The sequence below is a fragment of the Streptopelia decaocto genome (assembly GCF_964273445.1).
Source record: "Streptopelia decaocto genome assembly, contig: HAP1_SCAFFOLD_376, whole genome shotgun sequence".
In the NCBI taxonomy this organism is placed as follows: domain Eukaryota; kingdom Metazoa; phylum Chordata; class Aves; order Columbiformes; family Columbidae; genus Streptopelia; species Streptopelia decaocto.
In genome coordinates, this window is record NW_028116295.1 from 1 (window position 1) to 20692 (window position 20692).

The 20692-nt window shown below is 61.4% G+C and overlaps 1 protein-coding gene across 1 annotated transcript; it reads right to left on the reverse strand.

Moving 5' to 3' along the window:
• Positions 1 to 11415: 11415 nt before the first annotated feature.
• Positions 11416 to 19379, reverse strand: LOC309452250 (uncharacterized protein). The gene is made up of 2 exons (XM_082076918.1): positions 19257 to 19379; positions 11416 to 18230 (listed from the first exon to the last, which is right to left on the reverse strand). The coding sequence occupies exon 2, from the start codon at positions 18218 to 18220 to the stop codon at positions 12395 to 12397; it is 5826 nt and encodes a 1941-aa protein (XP_081933044.1). The 5' UTR covers positions 18221 to 18230; positions 19257 to 19379; the 3' UTR covers positions 11416 to 12394.
• Positions 19380 to 20692: the final 1313 nt, after the last annotated feature.

Here is a 20692-nt window from a genome sequence, read left to right on the forward strand (position 1 = left end):
CATCCATCCACCCCATCCAATCCATAACCATCCATCCCATCCCATCCATCCATCTATCCCACCCCATCTCATCCATCCCATCCATCCATCCCACCCACCCCATTCATCCATCCCATCCATAACCACCCATTCCATCCCATCCATCCATCCCATCCATCCCACCCCATCCCATCCATCCCACCCCATCTCATCCATCCATCCCACCCATGCATCCCATCCATCCCATCCCATCTCTTCCATCCATCCCATCCATCCACCATCCCATCCCATCTCATCCCATCCATCCCATCCCACCCCATCCATCCACCCAATGCATCCCACCCCATCCATTTCATCCATCTCATCCATCCCATCCATTCCATCCCATCATCCCATCCATCCATCCATCCCACCCCATCCATCTCATCCATCCCATCCATTCCATCCCATCATCCCATCCATCCCGTTCCATCAATCCCATCTAATCCATCCCATCTAATCCATCCCATCTAATCCATCCCATCCCATCCCATCCATTTCATTCCATCCCATCATCCCATCCATCCCGTTCCATCAATCCCATCTAATCCATCCCATCTAATCCATCCCATCCCATCCCATCCATCCCATCCATTCCATCCCATCATCCCATCCATCCCATTCCATCAATCCCATCTAATCCATCCCATCTAATCCATCCCATCTAATCCATCCCATCTAATCCATCCCATCCATTCCATTCCATCCCATCATCCCATCCATCCCGTTCCATCAATCCCATCTAATCCATCCCATCTAATCCATCCCATCTAATCCATCCCATCTAATCCATCCCATCCCATCCCATCCATCCCATCCATTCCATTCCATCCCATCATCCCATCCATTCCGTTCCATCAATCCCATCTAATCCATCCCATCTAATCCATCCCATCTAATCCATCCCATCTAATCCATCCCATCTAATCCATCCCATCCCATCCCATCCCATCCCATCCCATCCCATCCCATCCATCCCATCCATTCCATCCCATCATCCCATCCATCCCGTTCCATCAATCCCATCTAATCCATCCCATCTAATCCATCCCATCTAATCCATCCCATCTAATCCATCCCATCCCATCCATTCCATTCCATCCCATCATCCCATCCATCCCATTCCATCAATCCCATCTAATCCATCCCATCTAATCCATCCCATCTAATCCATCCCATCTAATCCATCCCATCCCATCCCATCCCATCCCATCCCATCCATCCCATCCCATCCCATCCCATCATCCCATCCATCCCGTTCCATCAATCCCATCCCATCTAATCCATCCCATCTAATCCATCCCATCCCATCCCATCCCATCCCATCCCATCCCATCCCATCCCATCCCATCCCATCCCATCCATTCCATCCCATCCCATCCCATCCCATCCCATCATCCCATCCATCCCATTCCATCAATCCCATCCCATCTAATCCATCCCATCTAATCCATCCCATCCCATCCCACCCATCTCTTCCATCCATCCCATCCAATCCATCCCACCCCATCCATCCATCCACCCACCCCCCCACCCCCCACGGCCCCGCACCCACCCTGGCACACCACCCCCGCGTCCTCCCGGTGGGCGCAGACGTGCGGCCGCCACCCCCGGTGCCGGCACCGCTCCAGCCTCTCCTCGTGCCCGCGGCACCGCACCTCGCTCAGCCACACGGGCCCCGGCCCCTCGCCGAACCAGGCGCCCCCGGGGGCGGCCAGCGCGGCGCCGCAGCCCAGCTGCCGGCACGTCACCGCCGCGTCCCGCGCGTCCCACCCGTCGTCGCACACCGTCCCCCACGTCCCCGCCCGCAGCAGCTCCACGCGCCCCGCGCACCGCCCGGGACCCCCCGACAGCCGCACCGGGAACGGGGCTGGGGGGCAGGAGGGGACGCACTGGGTGTGCTGGGACCCACTGGGACCTCCTGCACCCATTGGGACCTATTGGGAGTGACTGGGACCTACTGCACCCACTGGGACCTATTGGGAGTGACTGGGACCTCCTGCACCCACTGGGACCTATTGGGAGTGACTGGGACCTACTGCACCCATTGGGACCTATTGGGAGTGACTGGGACCTATTGGGACCTTCTGCACCCATTGGGACCTATTGGGAGTAACTGGGACCTATTGGGACCTTCTGCACCCATTGGGACCTATTGGGACCTACTGGGACCTTCTGCACCCATTGGGAGTGACTGGGACCTACAGGGACCTTCTGCACCCATTGGGACCTATTGGGAGTGACTGGGACCTATTGGGACCTTCTGCACCCACTGGGACCTATTGGGAGTGACTGGGACCTATTGGGACCTTCTGCACCCACTGGGACCTATTGGGAGTGACTGGGACCTATTGGGACCTTCTGCACCCATTGGGACCTATTGGGAGTGACTGGGACCTATTGGGACCTTCTGCACCCACTGGGACCTATTGGGAGTGACTGGGACCTTCCTCACCCACTGGGATGTACTGGGACCTATTGGGACCTTCTGCACACATTGGGACCTATTGGGAGTAACTGGGACCTATTGGGACCTTCTGCACCCACTGGGACCTATTGGGAGTGATTGGGACCTATTGGGACCTTCTGCACCCATTGGGACCTATTGGGAGTAACTGGGACCTATTGGGACCTTCTGCACCCATTGGGACCTATTGGGAGTGACTGGGACCTTCTGCACCCATTGGGACCTATTGGGAGTGACTGGGACCTTCTACACCCATTGGTACCCACTGAGACCCATTGGGACACCCTGGGACCTTCTGCACCCATTGGGACATATTGGGAGTGACTGGGACCCACTGGGACCTCCTGCACCCACTGGGACCTATTGGGAGTGACTGGGACCTATTGGGACCTTCTGCACCCATTGGGACCTATTGGGAGTGATTGGGACCTATTGGGACCTTCTGCACCCACTGGGACCTATTGGGAGTAACTGGGACCTATTGGGACCTTCTGCACCCATTGGGACCTATTGGGAGTGACTGGGACCTATTGGGACCTTCTGCACCCATTGGGACCTATTGGGAGTGACTGGGACCTTCTGCACCCACTGGGACATACTGGGACCTATTGGGACCTACTGCACCCACTGGGACCTATTGGGAGCGACTGGGACCTTCCTCACCCACTGGGATGTACTGGGACCTATTGGGACCTTCTGCACCCACTGGGACCTATTGGGAGTGATTGGGACCTACTGCACCCATTGGGAGTGACTGGGACCTACTGGGACCTTCTGCACCCATTGGGACATATTGGGAGTGACTGGGACCCACAGGGACCTTCTGCACCCACTGGGACCTATTGGGAGTGACTGGGACCTTCTGCACCCATTGGGACCTATTGGGACCTACTGCACCCATTGGGACCTATTGGGAGTGACTGGGACCCACTGGGACCTACTGCACCCACTGGGATATACTGGGAGTGACTGGGACCTTCTGCACCCATTGGGACCTATTGGGAGTGACTGGGACCTTCTGCACCCACTGGGACCTATTGGGAGTGACTGGGACCTATTGGGACCTTCTGCACCCATTGGGACCTATTGGGAGTGACTGGGACCTATTGGGACCTTCTGCACCCATTGGGACCTATTGGGAGTGACTGGGACCTACTGCACCCACTGGGACCTATTGGGAGTGACTGGGACCTCCTGGGATCTTCTGCACCCATGGTGATGTACTGGGAGATACTGGGACCTTCTGCACCCACTGGGACATACTGGGAGTGACTGGGACCTATTGGGACCTTCTGCACCCACTGGGACCTATTGGGATGTACTGGGACCTATTGGGATGTACTGGGACCTATTGGGACCTTCTGCACCCATTGGGACATATTGGGAATGACTGGGACCTATTGGGACCTTCTGCACCCATTGGGACCTATTGGGAGTGACTGGGACCTTCTGCACCCACTGGGACCTACAGGGACCTTCTGCACCCATTAGGATGTACTGGGACCTATTGGGACCTTCTGCACCCACTGGGACCTATTGGGAGTGACTGGGACCTATTGGGACCTTCTGCACCCATTGGGACCTATTGGGAGTGATTGGGACCTTCTGCACCCATTGGGACCTATTGGGAGTGATTGGGACCTTCTGCACCCACTGGGACCTACAGGGACCTTCTGCACCCATTAGGATGTACTGGGACCTATTGGGACCTTCTGCACCCACTGGGACCTATTGGGAGTGATTGGGACCTACTGCACCCATTGGGACCTATTGGGAGTGACTGGGACCTATTGGGAGTGACTGGGACCTCCTGCACCCACTGGGACCTATTGGGAGTGACTGGGACCTATTGGGACCTTCTGCACCCACTGGGACCTATTGGGAGTGACTGGGACCTTCTGCACCCACTGGGACCTACTGGGAGTGATTGGGACCTACTGCACCCATTGGGAGTGACTGGGACCTACAGGGACCTTCTGCACCCATTGGGATGTACTGGGACCTATTGGGACCTTCTGCACCCATTGGGACCTATTGGGAGTGACTGGGACCTCCTGGGATCTTCTGCACCCATGGTGATGTACTGGGAGATACTGGGACCTTCTGCACCCACTGGGACATACTGGGAGTGACTGGGACCCACAGGGAACTTCTGCACCCATTGGGACATATTGGGAATGACTGGGACCTTCTGCACCCATTGGGACCTATTGGGAGTGACTGGGACCTATTGGGACCTTCTGCACCCACTGGGACCTATTGGGAGTGACTGGGACCTTCTGCACCCACTGGGACATACTGGGACCTACTGGGAGCCACTGGGCTCCTTGTCACCCCCCCAGACCCCTTGGGACCCCCCTGACTGGGACCAACTGGGACCTACTGGGAGCCACTGGGCCGTGCCCCCCCCTCCCCAGTACCTGCACTGGGAGGTCCCAGCAGCCCCACTGGAGACGGGCGGACAGGGTGAGGGGGGACCCAGGCGTCCGGGGCTCGGGGGGGGCCAGGGGGCACCCGGCAGTGGGACCAGTGCCCCCCAGTCCCTCCCAGTGCCCCCCAGGCCCTCCCAGTGCCCCCCAGTCCCTCCCAGTTCCCTCCCAGTGCCCCCCAGTCCCTCCCAGTGCCCCCCAGTCCCTCCCAGTTCCTGGTTCCCAGTCCCCAGTTCCCAGTCCCTTCCCAGTATATCCCACAGCTCCCAGTCCCCAGTTCCCAGTACATCCCACAGCTCCCAGTGTCCCCCAGTGCCTCCCATTCCCTCCCAGTGCCCCCCAGTCCCTTCCAGTTCCTCCCAGTTCCCTCCCAGTACTCCCCAGTTCCCTCCCAGTCCCTCCCAGTGCCCCCCAGTTCCCTCCCAGTGCCCCCCAGTCCCTTCCAGTTCCTCCCAGTTCCCTCCCAGTGCCTCCCAGTTTCCTCACAGTGCCTCCCAGTTTCCTCCCAGTTCCCTCCCAGTTCCTTCCCAGTCCCTCCCAGTACTCCCCAGTTTCCTCCCATTGCCTCCCAGTGCCCTCCCATTGCCTCCCAGTTCCCTCCCAGTGCCCCCCAGTCCCTCCCAGTCCCTTCCAGTTCTTCCCAGTTCCCTCCCAGTCCCTCCCAGTTCGTCCCAGTGCCCTCCCAGTGCCCTCCCAGTCCCTCCCAGTGCCCCCCAGTCCCTCCCAGTCCCTTCCAGTTGCTCCCAGTCCCTCCCAGTACTCCCCAGTTCCCTCCCATTGCCTCCCAGTGCCCCCCAGTTCCCTCCCAGTGCCCCCCAGTCCCTTCCAGTTCCTCCCAGTTCCCTCCCAGTACTCCTCAGTTCCCTCCCATTGCCTCCCAGTGCCTCCCAGTGCCCCCCAGTCCCTCCCATTGCCTCCCAGTGCCTCCCAGTGCCCCCCAGTCCCTCCCATTGCCTCCCAGTTCCCTCCCAGTTCCTTCCCAGTCCCTCCCAGTCCCTCCCAGTTCCTCCCAGTTCCCTCCCAGTACCTTCCCAGTGTCTCCCAGTGCCCTCCCAGTCCCTCCCAGTCCCCCCCAGTGCCCCCCAGTCCCCCCCAGTGCCCCCCAGTCCCTCCCAGTGCCCCCCAGTCCCTCCCAGTTCGTCCCAGTCCCTCCCAGTTCGTCCCAGTGTCTCCCAGTTCCCTCCCAGTGCCCCCCCAGTCCCTCCCAGTTCGTCCCAGTCCCTCCCAGTCCCTCCCAGTGCCCCCCAGTCCCTCCCAGTCCCTCCCAGTGCCCCCCGGCTCACCCAGGACCAGCAGCCCCAGTCCCAGCCCCATGACCCAACTGGTGCTGCGGGGGCGGATGAGTCAGAGCGTCCGTCCGTCCGTCTGTCCGTGTGTCCGTCCGGGGGGACCCGGGGGGGGGCGGGGAGGGGGGGGCACACGTGCGGGGACACGTGAGCCTGGGGATACTGGGGATACTGGGGGGTACTGGGATCATAATGGGGGGGGAACTGGGGATACTGGGGATACTGGGATATACTGGGGGTACTGGGGGGATACTGGGGGGTACTGGGATCATAATGGGGGGGAAACTGGGGATACTGGGGATACTGGGATATACTGGGGGTACTGGGGGGATACTGGGGACATAATGGGGGGGAACTGGGGATACTGGGATATACTGGGGGTACTGGGGGGATACTGGGGGGGTATGGGGGGGTACTGGGATCATAATGGGGGGGAAACTGGGGATACTGGGATATACTGGGGGTACTGGGGGGATACTGGGGGGGTACTGGGATCATAATGGGGGGGAAACTGGGAATACTGGGATATACTGGGGGTACTGGGGGGGTACGGGGGACATACTGGGATCATAATGGGGGGGAAACTGGGGATACTGGGGATACTGGGATATACTGGGGGTACTGGGGGGGTACTGGGGGGATACTGGGGGGTACTGGGATCATAATGGGGGGGAAACTGGGGATACTGGGATATACTGGGGGTACTGGGGGGGTACTGGAGGATACTGGGATATACTGGGGGTACTGGGGGATACTGGGGGGGTACGGGGGACATACTGGGATCATAATGGGGGGAAACTGGGGATACTGGGATATACTGGGGGTACTGGGGGGGTACTGGGGGGGTATGGGGGGGTACTGGGATCATAATGGGGGGGAAACTGGGGATACTGGGATATACTGGGGGTACTGGGGTACTGGGGGGGTACTGGGATCATAATGGGGGGGAAACTGGGGATACTGGGATATACTGGGGGTACTGGGGGGGTACTGGAGGATACTGGGATATACTGGGGGTACTGGGGGATACTGGGGGGGTACGGGGGACATACTGGGATCATAATGGGGGGAAACTGGGGATACTGGGATATACTGGGGGTACTGGGGGGGTACTGGGGGGGTATGGGGGGGTACTGGGATCATAATGGGGGGGAAACTGGGGATACTGGGGATACTGGGATGTACTGGGGTACTGGGGGGGTACTGGGGGGATACTGGGGGGTACTGGGGGGGTACGGGGGACATACTGGGATCATAATGGGGGGGAAACTGGGGATACTGGGATATACTGGGGGGGTACTGGAGGATACTGGGATATACTGGGGGTACTGGGGGGGTACTGGGGGATACTGGGGGGGTATGGGGGACATACTGGGATCATAATGGGGGGGAAACTGGGGATACTGGGGATACTGGGATATACTGGGGGTACTGGGGGGATACTGGGGGGTACTGGGATCATAATGGGGGGAAACTGGGGATACTGGGATATACTGGGGGGGTACTGGGGGGTACTGGGGGGGTACTGGGATCATAATGGGGGGGAAACTGGGGATACTGGGGATACTGGGATGTACTGGGGGTACTGGGGGGATACTGGGGGGGTATGGGGGGATACTGGGATCATAATGGGGGGGAAACTGGGGATACTGGGATATACTGGGGGTACTGGGGGATACTGGGGGGGTACTGGGGGGGTACGGGGGACATACTGGGATCATAATGGGGGGAAACTGGGGATACTGGGATATACTGGGGGTACTGGGGGTACTGGGGGGGTACTGGGGGGATACTGGGGGGATACTGGGGGGTACTGGGATCATAATGGGGGGGAAACTGGGGATACTGGGGATACTGGGATGTACTGGGGGGGCACGGGGGGGGTACTGGGATCATAATGGGGGGGAAACTGGGGATACTGGGGATACTGGGATATACTGGGGGTACTGGGGGGGTACTGGGGGGTACTGGGATATACTGGGGGTACTGGGGGGGTACTGGGGGATACTGGGGGGGTATGGGGGACATACTGGGATCATAATGGGGGGGAAACTGGGGATACTGGGATATACTGGGGGTACTGGGGGGATACTGGGGGGTACGGGGGACATACTGGGATCATAATGGGGGGGAAACTGGGGATACTGGGATATACTGGGGGTACTGGGGGGATACTGGGATCATAATGGGGGGGAAACTGGGGATACTGGGATATACTGGGGGTACTGGGGGGATACTGGGGGGGTACTGGGATCATAATGGGGGGGAAACTGGGGATACTGGGATATACTGGGGGTACTGGGGGGGTACTGGGGGGATACTGGGGGGTACTGGGATCATAATGGGGGGGAAACTGGGGATACTGGGATATACTGGGGGTACTGGGGGGGTACGGGGGACATACTGGGATCATAATGGGGGGGAAACTGGGGATACTGGGATATACTGGGGGTACTGGGGGGGTACTGGGGGGATACTGGGGGGGTACGGGGGACATACTGGGATCATAATGGGGGGGAAACTGGGGATACTGGGGATACTGGGATATACTGGGGGTACTGGGGGGATACTGGGATCATAATGGGGGGGAAACTGGGGATACTGGGATATACTGGGGGTACTGGGGGGATACTGGGGGGGTATGGGGGACATACTGGGATCATAATGGGGGGGAAACTGGGGGTACTGGGATATACTGGGATATACTGGGGGTACTGGGGGGGTACGGGGGGGTTACGGGGGACATACTGGGATCATAATGGGGGGGAAACTGGGGATACTGGGATATACTGGGGATACTGGGGGGATACTGGGGGGGTACGGGGGACATACTGGGATCATAATGGGGGGGAAACTGGGGATACTGGGGATACTGGGATATACTGGGGATACTGGGGGGGTACTGGGGGGATACTGGGATCATAATGGGGGGGAAACTGGGGATACTGGGATATACTGGGATATACTGGGGGTACTGGGGGGGTACTGGGGGGATACTGGGGGGTACTGGGATCATAATGGGGGGGAAACTGGGGATACTGGGGATACTGGGATATACTGGGGGTACTGGGGGGATACTGGGATCATAATGGGGGGGAAACTGGGGATACTGGGATATACTGGGGGTACTGGGGGATACTGGGGGGGTACGGGGGGGTACGGGGGACATACTGGGATCATAATGGGGGGGAAACTGGGGATACTGGGATATACTGGGGGTACTGGGGGGGTACTGGTGGGATACTGGGATCATAATGGGGGGAAACTGGGGATACTGGGATGTACTGGGGGTACTGGGGGGATACTGGGGGGGTATGGGGGGATACTGGGATCATAATGGGGGGGAAACTGGGGATACTGGGATATACTGGGGGTACTGGGGGGGTACTGGGGGGGTACGGGGGACATACTGGGATCATAATGGGGGGGAAACTGGGGATACTGGGATATACTGGGGGTACTGCGGGGGTACTGGAGGATACTGGGATATACTGGGGGTACTGGGGCGGTACTGGGGGATACTGGGGGGGTACGGGGGACATACTGGGATCATAATGGGGGGGAAACTGGGGATACTGGGATATACTGGGGGTACTGGGGGGGTACTGGGGGATACTGGGGGGGTATGGGGGACATACTGGGATCATAATGGGGGGGAAACTGGGGATACTGGGGATACTGGGATATACTGGGGGTACTGGGGGGATACTGGGGGGGTATGGGGGGATACTGGGATCATAATGGGGGGGAAACTGGGGATACTGGGATATACTGGGGGTACTGGGGGGGTACGGGGGACATACTGGGATCATAATGGGGGGGAAACTGGGGATACTGGGGATACTGGGATATACTGGAGGTACTGGGGGGGTACTGGGGGGTACTGGGATCATAATGGGGGGGAAACTGGGAATACTGGGGATACTGGGATGTACTGGGGGTACTGGGGGGGTACTGGGGGGATACTGGGGGGTACTGGGATCATAATGGGGGGGAAACTGGGGATACTGGGGATACTGGGATGTACTGGGGGTACTGGGGGGGTACTGGGGGGATACTGGGGGGTACTGGGATCATAATGGGGGGGAAACTGGGGATACTGGGATATACTGGGGGTACTGGGGGGGTACTGGGGGATACTGGGGGGGTACTGGGGGGGTACGGGGGACATACTGGGATCATAATGGGGGGGAAACTGGGGATACTGGGATATACTGGGATATACTGGGGGGTACTGGGGGATACTTGGGACATACTGGGATCATAATGGGGGGGAAACTGGGGATACTGGGGATACTGGGATATACTGGGGGTACCGGGGGGATACTGGGGGGGTACGGGGGACATACTGGGATCATAATGGGGGGGAAACTGGGGATACTGGGGATACTGGGATGTACTGGGGGGTACTGGGGGGTACTGGGATCATAATGGGGGGGAAACTGGGGATACTGGGGGATACCAGGATCATACTGGGGGGACACTGGGGGCATATCGTGGTGAAACTGGGATATACTGGGGGATACTGGGATATACTGGGGGGATACTGGGGGGGAGAAGGGGCCATACTGGAGGGAAACTGGGGGCATACTGGTCTGTACTGGGGGGGGTGCCAGAGGCTCGGGGGAGCCGGATTTTGGGGGATCCCTATGGCCGCCCCCCCGGCATTGCTCCATATGGACCCTCCCGCCCCCCCCGCCCCGCTCATGGTCCCGCCCACGGCCCCGCTGCGTCACCGCGCAGGCGCTGCCCCGTGGCCACGCCCCCTCGCCGTGGCCACGCCCCCTCGCCGTGGCCACGCCCCCTCGTCGTGGCCACCGCGCCCGGAACCGCCTGGCGATGGCCCCGCCCCTTAGCAACGGCTCCGCCGCTTAGCAACGTCCCCGCCACTTAGCGACAGGCCCCACCCCTTAGCAACGACCCCGCCGCTTAGCGACAGGCTCCGCCCCTTAGCGACCGGTCCCGCCCCTGGCAACCGGCCTCGTCAGTAGTGATAGTCGAGCCCATAGCGACGGCCCCGCCCCTAGCAACCGGCTTCGCCAATAGTGATAGTCGAGCCCATAGCGACAGGCCCCGCCCCTAGCAACCAGCACTGCCCCTAGCGACAGGCCCCGCCCCTGGCAACCGGTCTTGCCAATAGTGATAGTCGAGCCCATAGCGACGGCTCCGCCCCTAGCGACAGGCCCCGCCCCTGGCAACCAACACAGCCCCTAATGATCGGCCCCGCCCCTAGCAACCAGCCCCGCCCCCCCGGTGCCCCCCCCCCGCTGGGGATCAAAAGCCGCACAGGATAGGGGGGGACTGGGGGGGGGAGGGTGGCAGTGTTTATTGACCACGCCCACAGCGGACCCAGGCGTCCGGGGGCCCGAACCCCCATCCCCCCCCGGGGCTGTGAGCCCCTCCCCCCCCTCCAGCTCCACGGGGGGGCCCTGGAGGGGTCCCAGGGTGTCCCAGGGGGGTCCCATGGGGGTCACAAGGGAGCCCTGGGGGGTCTCAGGGGGTCCTGGGGGACCCGGGGGGGGTCCCATGGGGGTCCTGGGGTGTCCCAGGGGGGTCCCGTGGGGGTCCCAAGGGAGCCCTGGGGTGTCCCGGGGGGTCCTGGGGTGTCACGGAGGGTCCTGGGGGACCCGGGGGGGGTCCCATGGGGGTCCTGGGGTGTCCCAGGGGGGTCCCATGGGGGTCCCAAGGGAGCCCTGGGGGGTCCTGGGGGACCCAGAGGGGGGTCCTAAGGGGTCCATGGGAGCCTTGGGGTGTCCCAGGGGGGTCCCAGGGGGGTCCCAAGGGAGCTCTGGGGTGTCCCTGGGGGTCCTGGGGGACCCGGGGGGGGGTCCCATGCGGGTCCTGGGGTGTCCCATGGGGGTCACAAGGGAGCCCTGGGGGGTCCCAGGGGGTCCTGGGGGACCCGGGGGGGTCCCATGGGGGTCCTGGGGTGTCCCAGGGGGGTCCCATGGGGGTCACAAGGGAGCCCTGGGGTGTCCCAGGGGGTCCTGGGGGACCCGGGGGGGGTCCCATGGGGGTCCTGGGGTGTCCCAGGGGGGTCCCATGCGGGTCACAAGGGAGCCCTGGGGGGTCCCAGGGGGTCCTGGGGGACCCGGGGGGGTCCCAGGGGGTCCATGGGGTCCCATGGGTGTCCCAAAGGAGCCCTGGGGGCTCTTGGCTGACCCGGGGTGGGGGTCCCTATACGGTCCCCCCCCTCAGAATGTGTGAACCATGGGGACACTGGGCACCTCTGTGGTGGGGGGTCCAGTCCCTGTGTCCCCCCCAGCGCTGTCACCCCCGGTGTCCCCCTGGGAAGGGTTTGGGGACAATGTCCCCCCCCCGGTGCCCCCCGGGAGGGGCTGGGGCTGCAGCACGAGGACACGGGGGGGAGTTGGAGGGGGGGGCAGCGTCTGTAGGACCCCCCCGGGTCCCATCCCCCCCCGTAGCAGCAGCACATGGGGCAGCAGCGCCAGGGACGGGGACACGGACACGGGGACGTCCCCCCCGGCCACCACGACCTCGGTGGGGGGAACATCCGGGGGCTCCAGGTGGACATTGGGCACCTCCATGGTCTTCAATTGGACGTTGGGCACCTCCAAGGTCTTGAGTTGGACGTTGGGCACCTCTATGGTCTTCAATTGGACGTTGGGCACCTCCATGGTCTTCAGTTGGACATTGGGCACCTCCATGGTTTTGAGTTGGACATTGGGCACCTCCATGGTCTTCAGTTGGGTGTTGGGCACCTCCATGGTCTTCAGTTGGGTGTTGGGCACCTCCATGGTCTTCGGTTGGACACTGGGAAGTTCCAAAGTCTTGAGTTGGATGGTCTTGAGTTGGGTGTTGGGCACCTCCATGGTCTTTAGTTGGACATTGGGCACCTCTATGGTCTTCAATTGGACGTTGGGCACCTCCATGGTCTTTAGTTGGACATTGGGCACCTCCATGGTCTTCAATTGGACGTTGGGCACCTCCAAGGTCTTGAGTTGGACGTTGGGCACCTCTATGGTCTTCAATTGGACGTTGGGCACCTCCATGGTCTTCAGTTGGGTGTTGGGCACCTCCATGGTCTTGAGTTGGGTGTTGGGCACCTCCATGGTCTTTGGTTGGACATTGGGCATGTCCATGGTCTTCAGTTGGACATTGGGCACCTCTATGGTATTCAATTGGACACTGGGAAGTTCCAAAGTCTTGAGTTGGATGGTCTTGAGTTGGATGTTGGGCACCTCCATGGTCTTGAGTTGGATGTTGGGCACCTCCATGGTCTTCAGTTTGACATTGGCCATCTCTATGGTCTTGAGTTGGGTGTTGGGCACCTCCATGGTCTTGAGTTGGACACTGGGCACCTCTATGGTCTTCAGTTGGATACTGGGCACCTCCATGGTCTTCAGTTGGACACTGGGAGCCTCTATGGTCTTGAGTTGGACGTTGGGCACCTCTATGGTATTCAGCTGGACACTGGGGACCTCTGGTGTCTTAAATCGGACATTGGGCACCTCTGTGACCTTCAGTTGGACACTGGGAAGTTCCACGGTCTTCAGTTGGATGTTGGGCACCTCCTTGGTCTTCAGTTGGACGTTGGGCACCTCTATGGTCTTCAGTTGGACACTGGGCACCTCCACGGTCTTGAGTTTGATGTTGGCAACATCCATGGTCTTCAGTTGGACACTGGGCACCTCTACGGTCTTGAGTTGGATGTTGGGCACCTCTGGGGTCTTCAATTGGACGTTGGGCACCCCCATGGTCTTCAGTTGGATGTTGGGCACCTCCAAGGTCTTGAGTTGGGTGTTGGGCACCTCCATGATCTTGAGTTGGGTCTTGGGCACCTCCATGGTCTTGAGTTGGGTGTTGGGCACCTCCATGGTCTTCAGTTGGACATTGGGCATCTCTATGGTCTTGAGTTGAGTGTTGGGCACCTCCATGGTCTTCGGTTGGACATTGGGCATGTCCATGGTCTTCAGTTGGACATTGGGCAGCTCCATGGTCTTCAGTTGGACATTGGGCACCTCTATTGTATTCAATTGGACACTGGGAAGTTCCAAAGTCTTGAGTTGGATGGTCTTGAGTTGGATGTTGGGCACCTCCATGGTCTTCAGTTGGATGTTGGGAACCTCCATGGTCTTGAGTTGGACATTGGGCACCTCCATGGTTTTGAGTTGGACATTGGGCACCTCCACGGTCTTCAGTTGGACATTGGGCACCTCCACAGTCTTGAGTTGGGTGTTGGGTACCTCCATGGCCTTGAGTTGGACACTAGGCACCTCCATGGTCTTGAGTTGGACATTGGGGACCTCCATGGCCTTTAGTTGGACACTGGGGACCTCTGGGGTCTTCAATTGGACATTGGGCACCTCTATGGTCTTCAATTGGATACTGGGCACCTCTGTGGTCTTCAGTTGGACATTGGGCACCTCCACAGTCTTCAGTTGGACACTGGGCACCTCCACAGTCTTTAGTTGGACGCTGGGCACCTCCATGGTCTTGAGCTGCATGTTGGGCACCTCCATCATCTGGTGACAAGCGCTGGGTACCTCAGTGGCCTGGAGATGGACGCCGGTCATGTCCGTGGTCTGGAAATGGACACCGGTCGTGTCCGTGACCTGGAGATGGACACCGGGCACCTCGGTGGCATGGACATGGACAGTGGCCACCTCTGTGTCCTGGAGATGGACATCGGGCACCTCTATGCTTTGGTGACAGACGTCGGTCACCTCGGTGGCCTCCAGATGGACACTGGGGACCTCGGTGGCTTGGAGATGGATATTTGTCACCTCTGTGGTCTCCAGATGGACATCGGGGACCTCCATGGCCTGGAGATGGACATTTGTCACCTCACCGGCTTGGAGCTGCACGTTGGTGACATCTGAGGGTTGTGACACCGCTCGTATCTGCACGTTGGTGACATCTGAGGGTTGTGACACCGCTCTCAACTGGATGTTGGTGACATCCAAAGGTTGTGTCAGGGCTTGAAGTTGAACGTTTGTCACCTCACCGGCTTGGAGCTGCACGTTGGTGACATCCGAGGGTTGTGACACCGCTCGCAATTGGATGTTGGTGACATCTGAGGGTTGTGACACCGCTTGCAACTGGATGTTGGTGACATCTGAGGGTTGTGCCACTGCTCTCAGCTGCACGTTGGTGACATCCGAGGGTTGTGACACCGCTTGTATCTGCATGTTGGTGACATCTGAGGGTTGTGACACCGCTTGCAACTGGATGTTGGTGACATCTGAGGGTTGTGACACCGCTTGTATCTGCATGTTGGTGACATCTGAGGGTTGTGACACAGCTCTCAGTTGGATGTTGGTGACATCCGAGGGTTGTGCCACCGCTCTCAGCTGCACGTTGGTGACATCCGAGGGTTGTGACACCACCGCTTGTATCTGCATGTTGGTGACGTCCGAGGGTTGTGCCACCGCTCTCAGCTGCACGTTGGTGACATCTGAGGGTTGTGACACCGCTTGTATCTGCACGTTGGTGACATCCGAGGCTTGTGACAGTGCTTGCAACTGGATGCTGGTGACATCCGATGGTTGTGCCACCGCTCTCAGCTGCACGTTGGTGACATCCGAGGGTTGTGACACAGCTCTCAGTTGGATGTTGGCGACATCCGAGGGTTGTGACACCACCGCTTGTATCTGCACGTTGGTGACATCCGATGGTTGTGCCACCGCTCTCAGCTGCACGTTGGTGACATCCGAGGGTTGTGACAGTGCTTGCAACTGGATGCTGGTGACATCCGATGGTTGTGCCACCGCTTGTATCTGCACGTTGGTGACATCCGAGGGTTGTGCCACCGCTCTCAGCTGCACGTTGGTGACATCCGAGGGTTGTGACACCGCTCTCAGCTGCACGTTGGTGACATCCGAGGGTTGTGACACCACCGCTTGTATCTGCACGTTGGTGACATCCGAGGGTTGTGCCACCGCTCTCAGCTGCACGTTGGTGACATCTGAGGGTTGTGACAGTGCTTGCAACTGGATGCTGGTGACATCCGATGGTTGTGCCACCGCTCTCAGCTGCACGTTGGTGACATCCGAGGGTTGTGACACAGCTCTCAGTTGGATGTTGGTGACATCCGAGGGTTGTGCCACCGCTCTCAGCTGCACGTTGGTGACATCCGAGGGTTGTGACACCACCGCTTGTATCTGCACGTTGGTGACATCCGAGGGTTGTGCCACCGCTCTGAGCTGCACGTTGGTGACATCCAGCCCGTGCGGCAGAGCCTGGAGCTGAACATTCGCCACCTCTCCCGTCTGCAACGTCACCTCGGGCGCCCGCGTCCCCCGCACCACGATGACGCCGCCGCCCCCGGTGACCAGGACGCTGGCTCCCGCTCCCATTGGCCGCTCGGCGGTGACGCCGGGCGGCTCGGCCGGGGGCGCGGGCAACAGCAGGAGGCGCCGCGGGGCCAGGGGGGCCACGAGGTGCAGCAGGAAGGTTTGTGGCGCCGGGGGCGGCGCGGGGCGGCGCGTGGCGGCGCGGGGGCCGTGGGTGCGGAGGTGGCGCTGCAGGTAGGCGGCCATGACGAACGCCTTGGGGCAGAGGGCGCAGCGGAAGGGGCGGGCGGCCGAGTGCGTGCGGCGGTGCAGCCGCAGGTTGGACGAGTGCGTGAAGCTCTTGCCGCACTGCGGGCAGGCGTAGGGCCGCTCGCCGGTGTGGACGCGCTGGTGCTGCCGGAGGTTGGACGGCTGAGCGAAGGCTTTGCCGCAGACGCCGCAGGCGTGGGGCCGCTCGCCCGTGTGGAGCTGCCGGTGCCGGCGGAGGCACGACGTGTTCTTGAAGGCTTTGGGGCAGTCGGGGCAGCGGTACGGCCGCTCGCCGGTGTGTTGCCGCAAGTGGTATTGATAATGCGACGCCCACTTGAAGGTGAGGCCGCACTGGGCGCACTGGAAGGCGCGGAGCCCGGTGTGGACGCGCTGGTGGATCTGGAGCAGCGAGGAGCGCTTGAAGGCTTTACCGCACTGCGGGCAGGCGTAGGGGCGCTCGCCGGTGTGGTCCCGCATGTGGTAGCGCAACCCCGAGGACCCCTTGAAGGCTTTGCCGCACTCGGTGCATTGATACGGCCGCTCCGGCGCCGCCGGCGACGCGGCGGGGGGATGCGGCGTTGCCACGGCGCAAGGGAAAGGGCGCTCGGTCGCGTGGCCGTGGCGGTGCCGCGCGAGCGCCGAGCCGCTCTTGAAGGTCTTGTCGCACGTGGGGCAGCGGAGCGGCGCCGGCGCCGCGTGGGCGGTTTGGTGGCCGAGCAGCTCGTCTTGGCTGGCGAAGCTGAGCGGGCAAGCCGGGCAGCGCCAAAGCGGTTGCGGCGGCGGCGGAGGCGCGGCGCGGTGGCTCTGGAGGTGGCGCTGCAGGCAGGAAGGGGAGGCGAAGGCTTTGGCGCAAGCGGGGCATTGGTGCGGGCGCGGCGCGGCGTGCGTGCGGCGGTGGAGGAGGAGGTTGGAGGAGTGCGTGAAGCTCTTGCCGCACTGCGGGCAGGCGTAGGGGCGCTCACCGGTGTGGACGCGCTGGTGCTGCCGGAGGTTGGTGGCTTGAGCGAAGGCTTTGCCGCAGACGCCGCAGGCGTGGGGCCGCTCGCCCGTGTGCGTGTGGCGGTGGCGCCGGAGGCTGGAGGAGTTCTTGAAGGCTTTGGGGCAGGCGGAGCAGCGGTACGGCCGCTCGCCGGTGTGTTGCCGGAGGTGGTATTGGTAATGCGACGCCCACTTGAAGGTGAGGCCGCACTGGGCGCACTGGAAGGCGCGGAGCCCGGTGTGGACGCGCTGGTGGGTCTGGAGGAGCGAGGAGCGCTTGAAGGCTTTGCCGCACTGCGGGCAGGCGTAGGGGCGCTCGCCGGTGTGGCCGCGCTGGTGGTAGAGGAGGGCGGAGGAGCCTTTGAAGGCTTTGGGGCACTCGGGGCACTTGTAGGGGCGCTCGCCCGTGTGGCTGCGCTGGTGGTGGGCCAGGCGGGACGACCAGCGGAAGGCTTTGCCGCACTCCCGGCAGGCGTAGGGCTGCTCGGCGCCGGCGCCGCGCGGCGCAACCGGAGCCGCCGCCGCGGCGCCCGCCATGGGCGCGGTCCTGGGGGGGACACAATTGGGGGGTGGGTTGAGTGCGACACCCCCCGGACACGCCAGCAGGGACCGGCCCGGCCACGTGGAGCAGCTCAGGAGGTGGGGGCGTGGCTTAGAGGGGGCGTGGCCTCATCAGCTAGTGGACAGTTGGCGCCTTGGCAGCGCTGAGGGGGCGTGGCCTGGCTGGAGGGGCGTGGCCTCGCCAGCTTTGGTAGCGCTGAGGGGGCGTGGCCTGGCTGCCGGGGGCGTGGCCTCACCGGTTATTGGAGAGTTAGCACCTTGGTGGCGCTGAGGGGGCGTGGCCTGGTTGCCAGGGGCGTGGCCTCGCCGGCTAGTGGAATTAGCGCCTTGGTAGCGCTGAGGGGGCGTGGCCTGGTTGCCGGGGGCGTGGCCTCGCCGGCTAGTGGAGAATTGGGACCTTGGAGGCGCTGAGGGGGCGTGGCCTGGACGGCGTGGGAGTGGCCTCGCCGGCTAGTGGAGAATTAGCGCCTTGGTAGCGCTGAGGGGGCGTGGCCTGGGTGCCAGGGGCGTGGCCTCGCCGGCTAGTGGTATTAGCACCTTGGTAGCGCTGAGGGGGCGTGGCCTGGCTGGAGGGGCGTGGCCTCGCCGGCTTTGGTAGCGCTGAGGGGGCGTGGCCTGGCTGGGAGGGGCGTGTCCTCGACAGCTATTGGACAACTCTAGAGCCTTGGTAGCACTGAGGGGGCGTGGCCTGGGTGACGGGGGCGTGGCCTCGCCGGCTCTTGGACAGTTGGCGCCTTGGCAGCGCTGAGGGGGCGTGGCCTGGGTGACGTTCCCCTTCAGGCCGCGCCCCCACCGCCCTCAAGCCCCGCCCATGATGGGCGCGCTCTCCCCTGCAGGCCCCGCCCTCCAGCCCCCTTTAGGCCACGCCCCCACCGGCCCGCGCTCGCCCTCCCGCCCAGGCCCCGCCCCTCGTCCCCTCAAGCCCCCTCCAGGCCCCGCCCCGCGCAGGCGCCGCCACCACCGGCCCGGCCCGACCCGGCCCCGCCGCCACCGCCCCCCGGTGCCCGCTCACCTGCCGGGAAAGGACGCGGGGAGGAGACGGGACGGGACGGGACGGGCCCGGGCGGGAGGAAACGGGGCCGGTCCCGCTGCCGCCGCCGCCGCGCAACGACTGGGCCGCGCCGCGCCACGCCCCCCGCCGAGCCACGCCCCCCGCCGAGCCACGCCCCCCGCCGCGCAACGACTGGGCCGCGCCGCGCCACGCCCCCCGCCGCGCCACGCCCCCCCGCCGCCCCGCACGCAGCCACCGCCCTCCCGCGCGGGGGCTGCTGGGAAATGAAGTCCGCGCCGCCGCCATCTTGGAGCCGGGCAAAGTTGAGGGCGGGGGGGAATCCCCTTTGTCACCCCCAAAAATGGGGTCGGTGTCACCCCAGGGGGAATAGGGGGGTCTGGGGGGGGGGGGGGGTGGAGGTTTTGGGGTGTGGGGGGGGCAGCAGGGGGGTTGGGGGGTTGATGAGATTGGGGGGGGTGGGGAGAAGCCCCCAATTGTTGCCCCCCCTTTATTCCCCCCTATTTATTCCCCCCTTTATTCCCCTATTTATTCCCCCATTTACTCCCCCTCTATTCCCCCCCTTTATTCCTCCTTATTATTCCCCCATTTATTCCCCCCTTTATTCCCCTTTATTCCCCCCCTTTATCCCTCCATATTTGTTCTCCCCCTTTATTTCCCCCATTTATTCCCCTTTTATTCCCCCTTTTATCCACCAATTATTCCCCCTTGATTCCCCCTTATTATCCCCCCTTTATTCCCTTATATCCCCCCTTTATTCCCCTTTATTCCCCTTATTATCCCCCCTTTATTCCCCCCTTTATTCCCCTATATCCCCCTTTATTCCCCTTTATCCCCCTCTTTATTCCCCTTTATTCCCCCTTATTATTCCCCCTTTATTCCCTTATATCCCCCCTTATTCCCCCTTATTATCCTCCCCTTTATTCCCCCTTGTTATCCCCCCCTTTATTCCCTTATCCCCCTCTTTATTCCCCTTTAACCCCCCTTTATTCCCCTATATCCCCCCTTTATTCCCCTTTATCCCCCTCTTTATTCCCCTTTATTCCCCCTTATCATCCCCCCTTTATTCCCCCCTTTAATCCCCTTTATCCCCCTCTTTATTCCCCCCTTTATTCCCCTATATCTCCCCTTTATTCCCCCTTATTATCCCCCCTTTATTCCCCCTTATTATCCCCCCCTTTATTCCCTTATATCCCCTCTTTATTCCCCTATATCTCCCCTTTATTCCCCCTTATTATCCCCCCTTTATTCCTCTTTTTCCCCCCTTTATTCCCTTATATCCCCCCTTTATTCCCCCTTATTATCCCCCCTTTATTCTCCCTTATTATCCCCCCTTTATTCCCCTATATCCCCCCTTTATTCCCCTTTATTCCCCCCCCATATCCCCCCCTTTATTCCCCTATATCCCCCCTTTAGTCCCCTTTATCCCCCCTTTATTC

Coding starts and splice junctions, on each gene's coding strand:
- LOC309452250 (XM_082076918.1), bottom strand. CDS start 18,220: ATGGCGGGCGCCGCGGCGGCGGCTCCGGTTGCGCCGCGCGGCGCCGGC.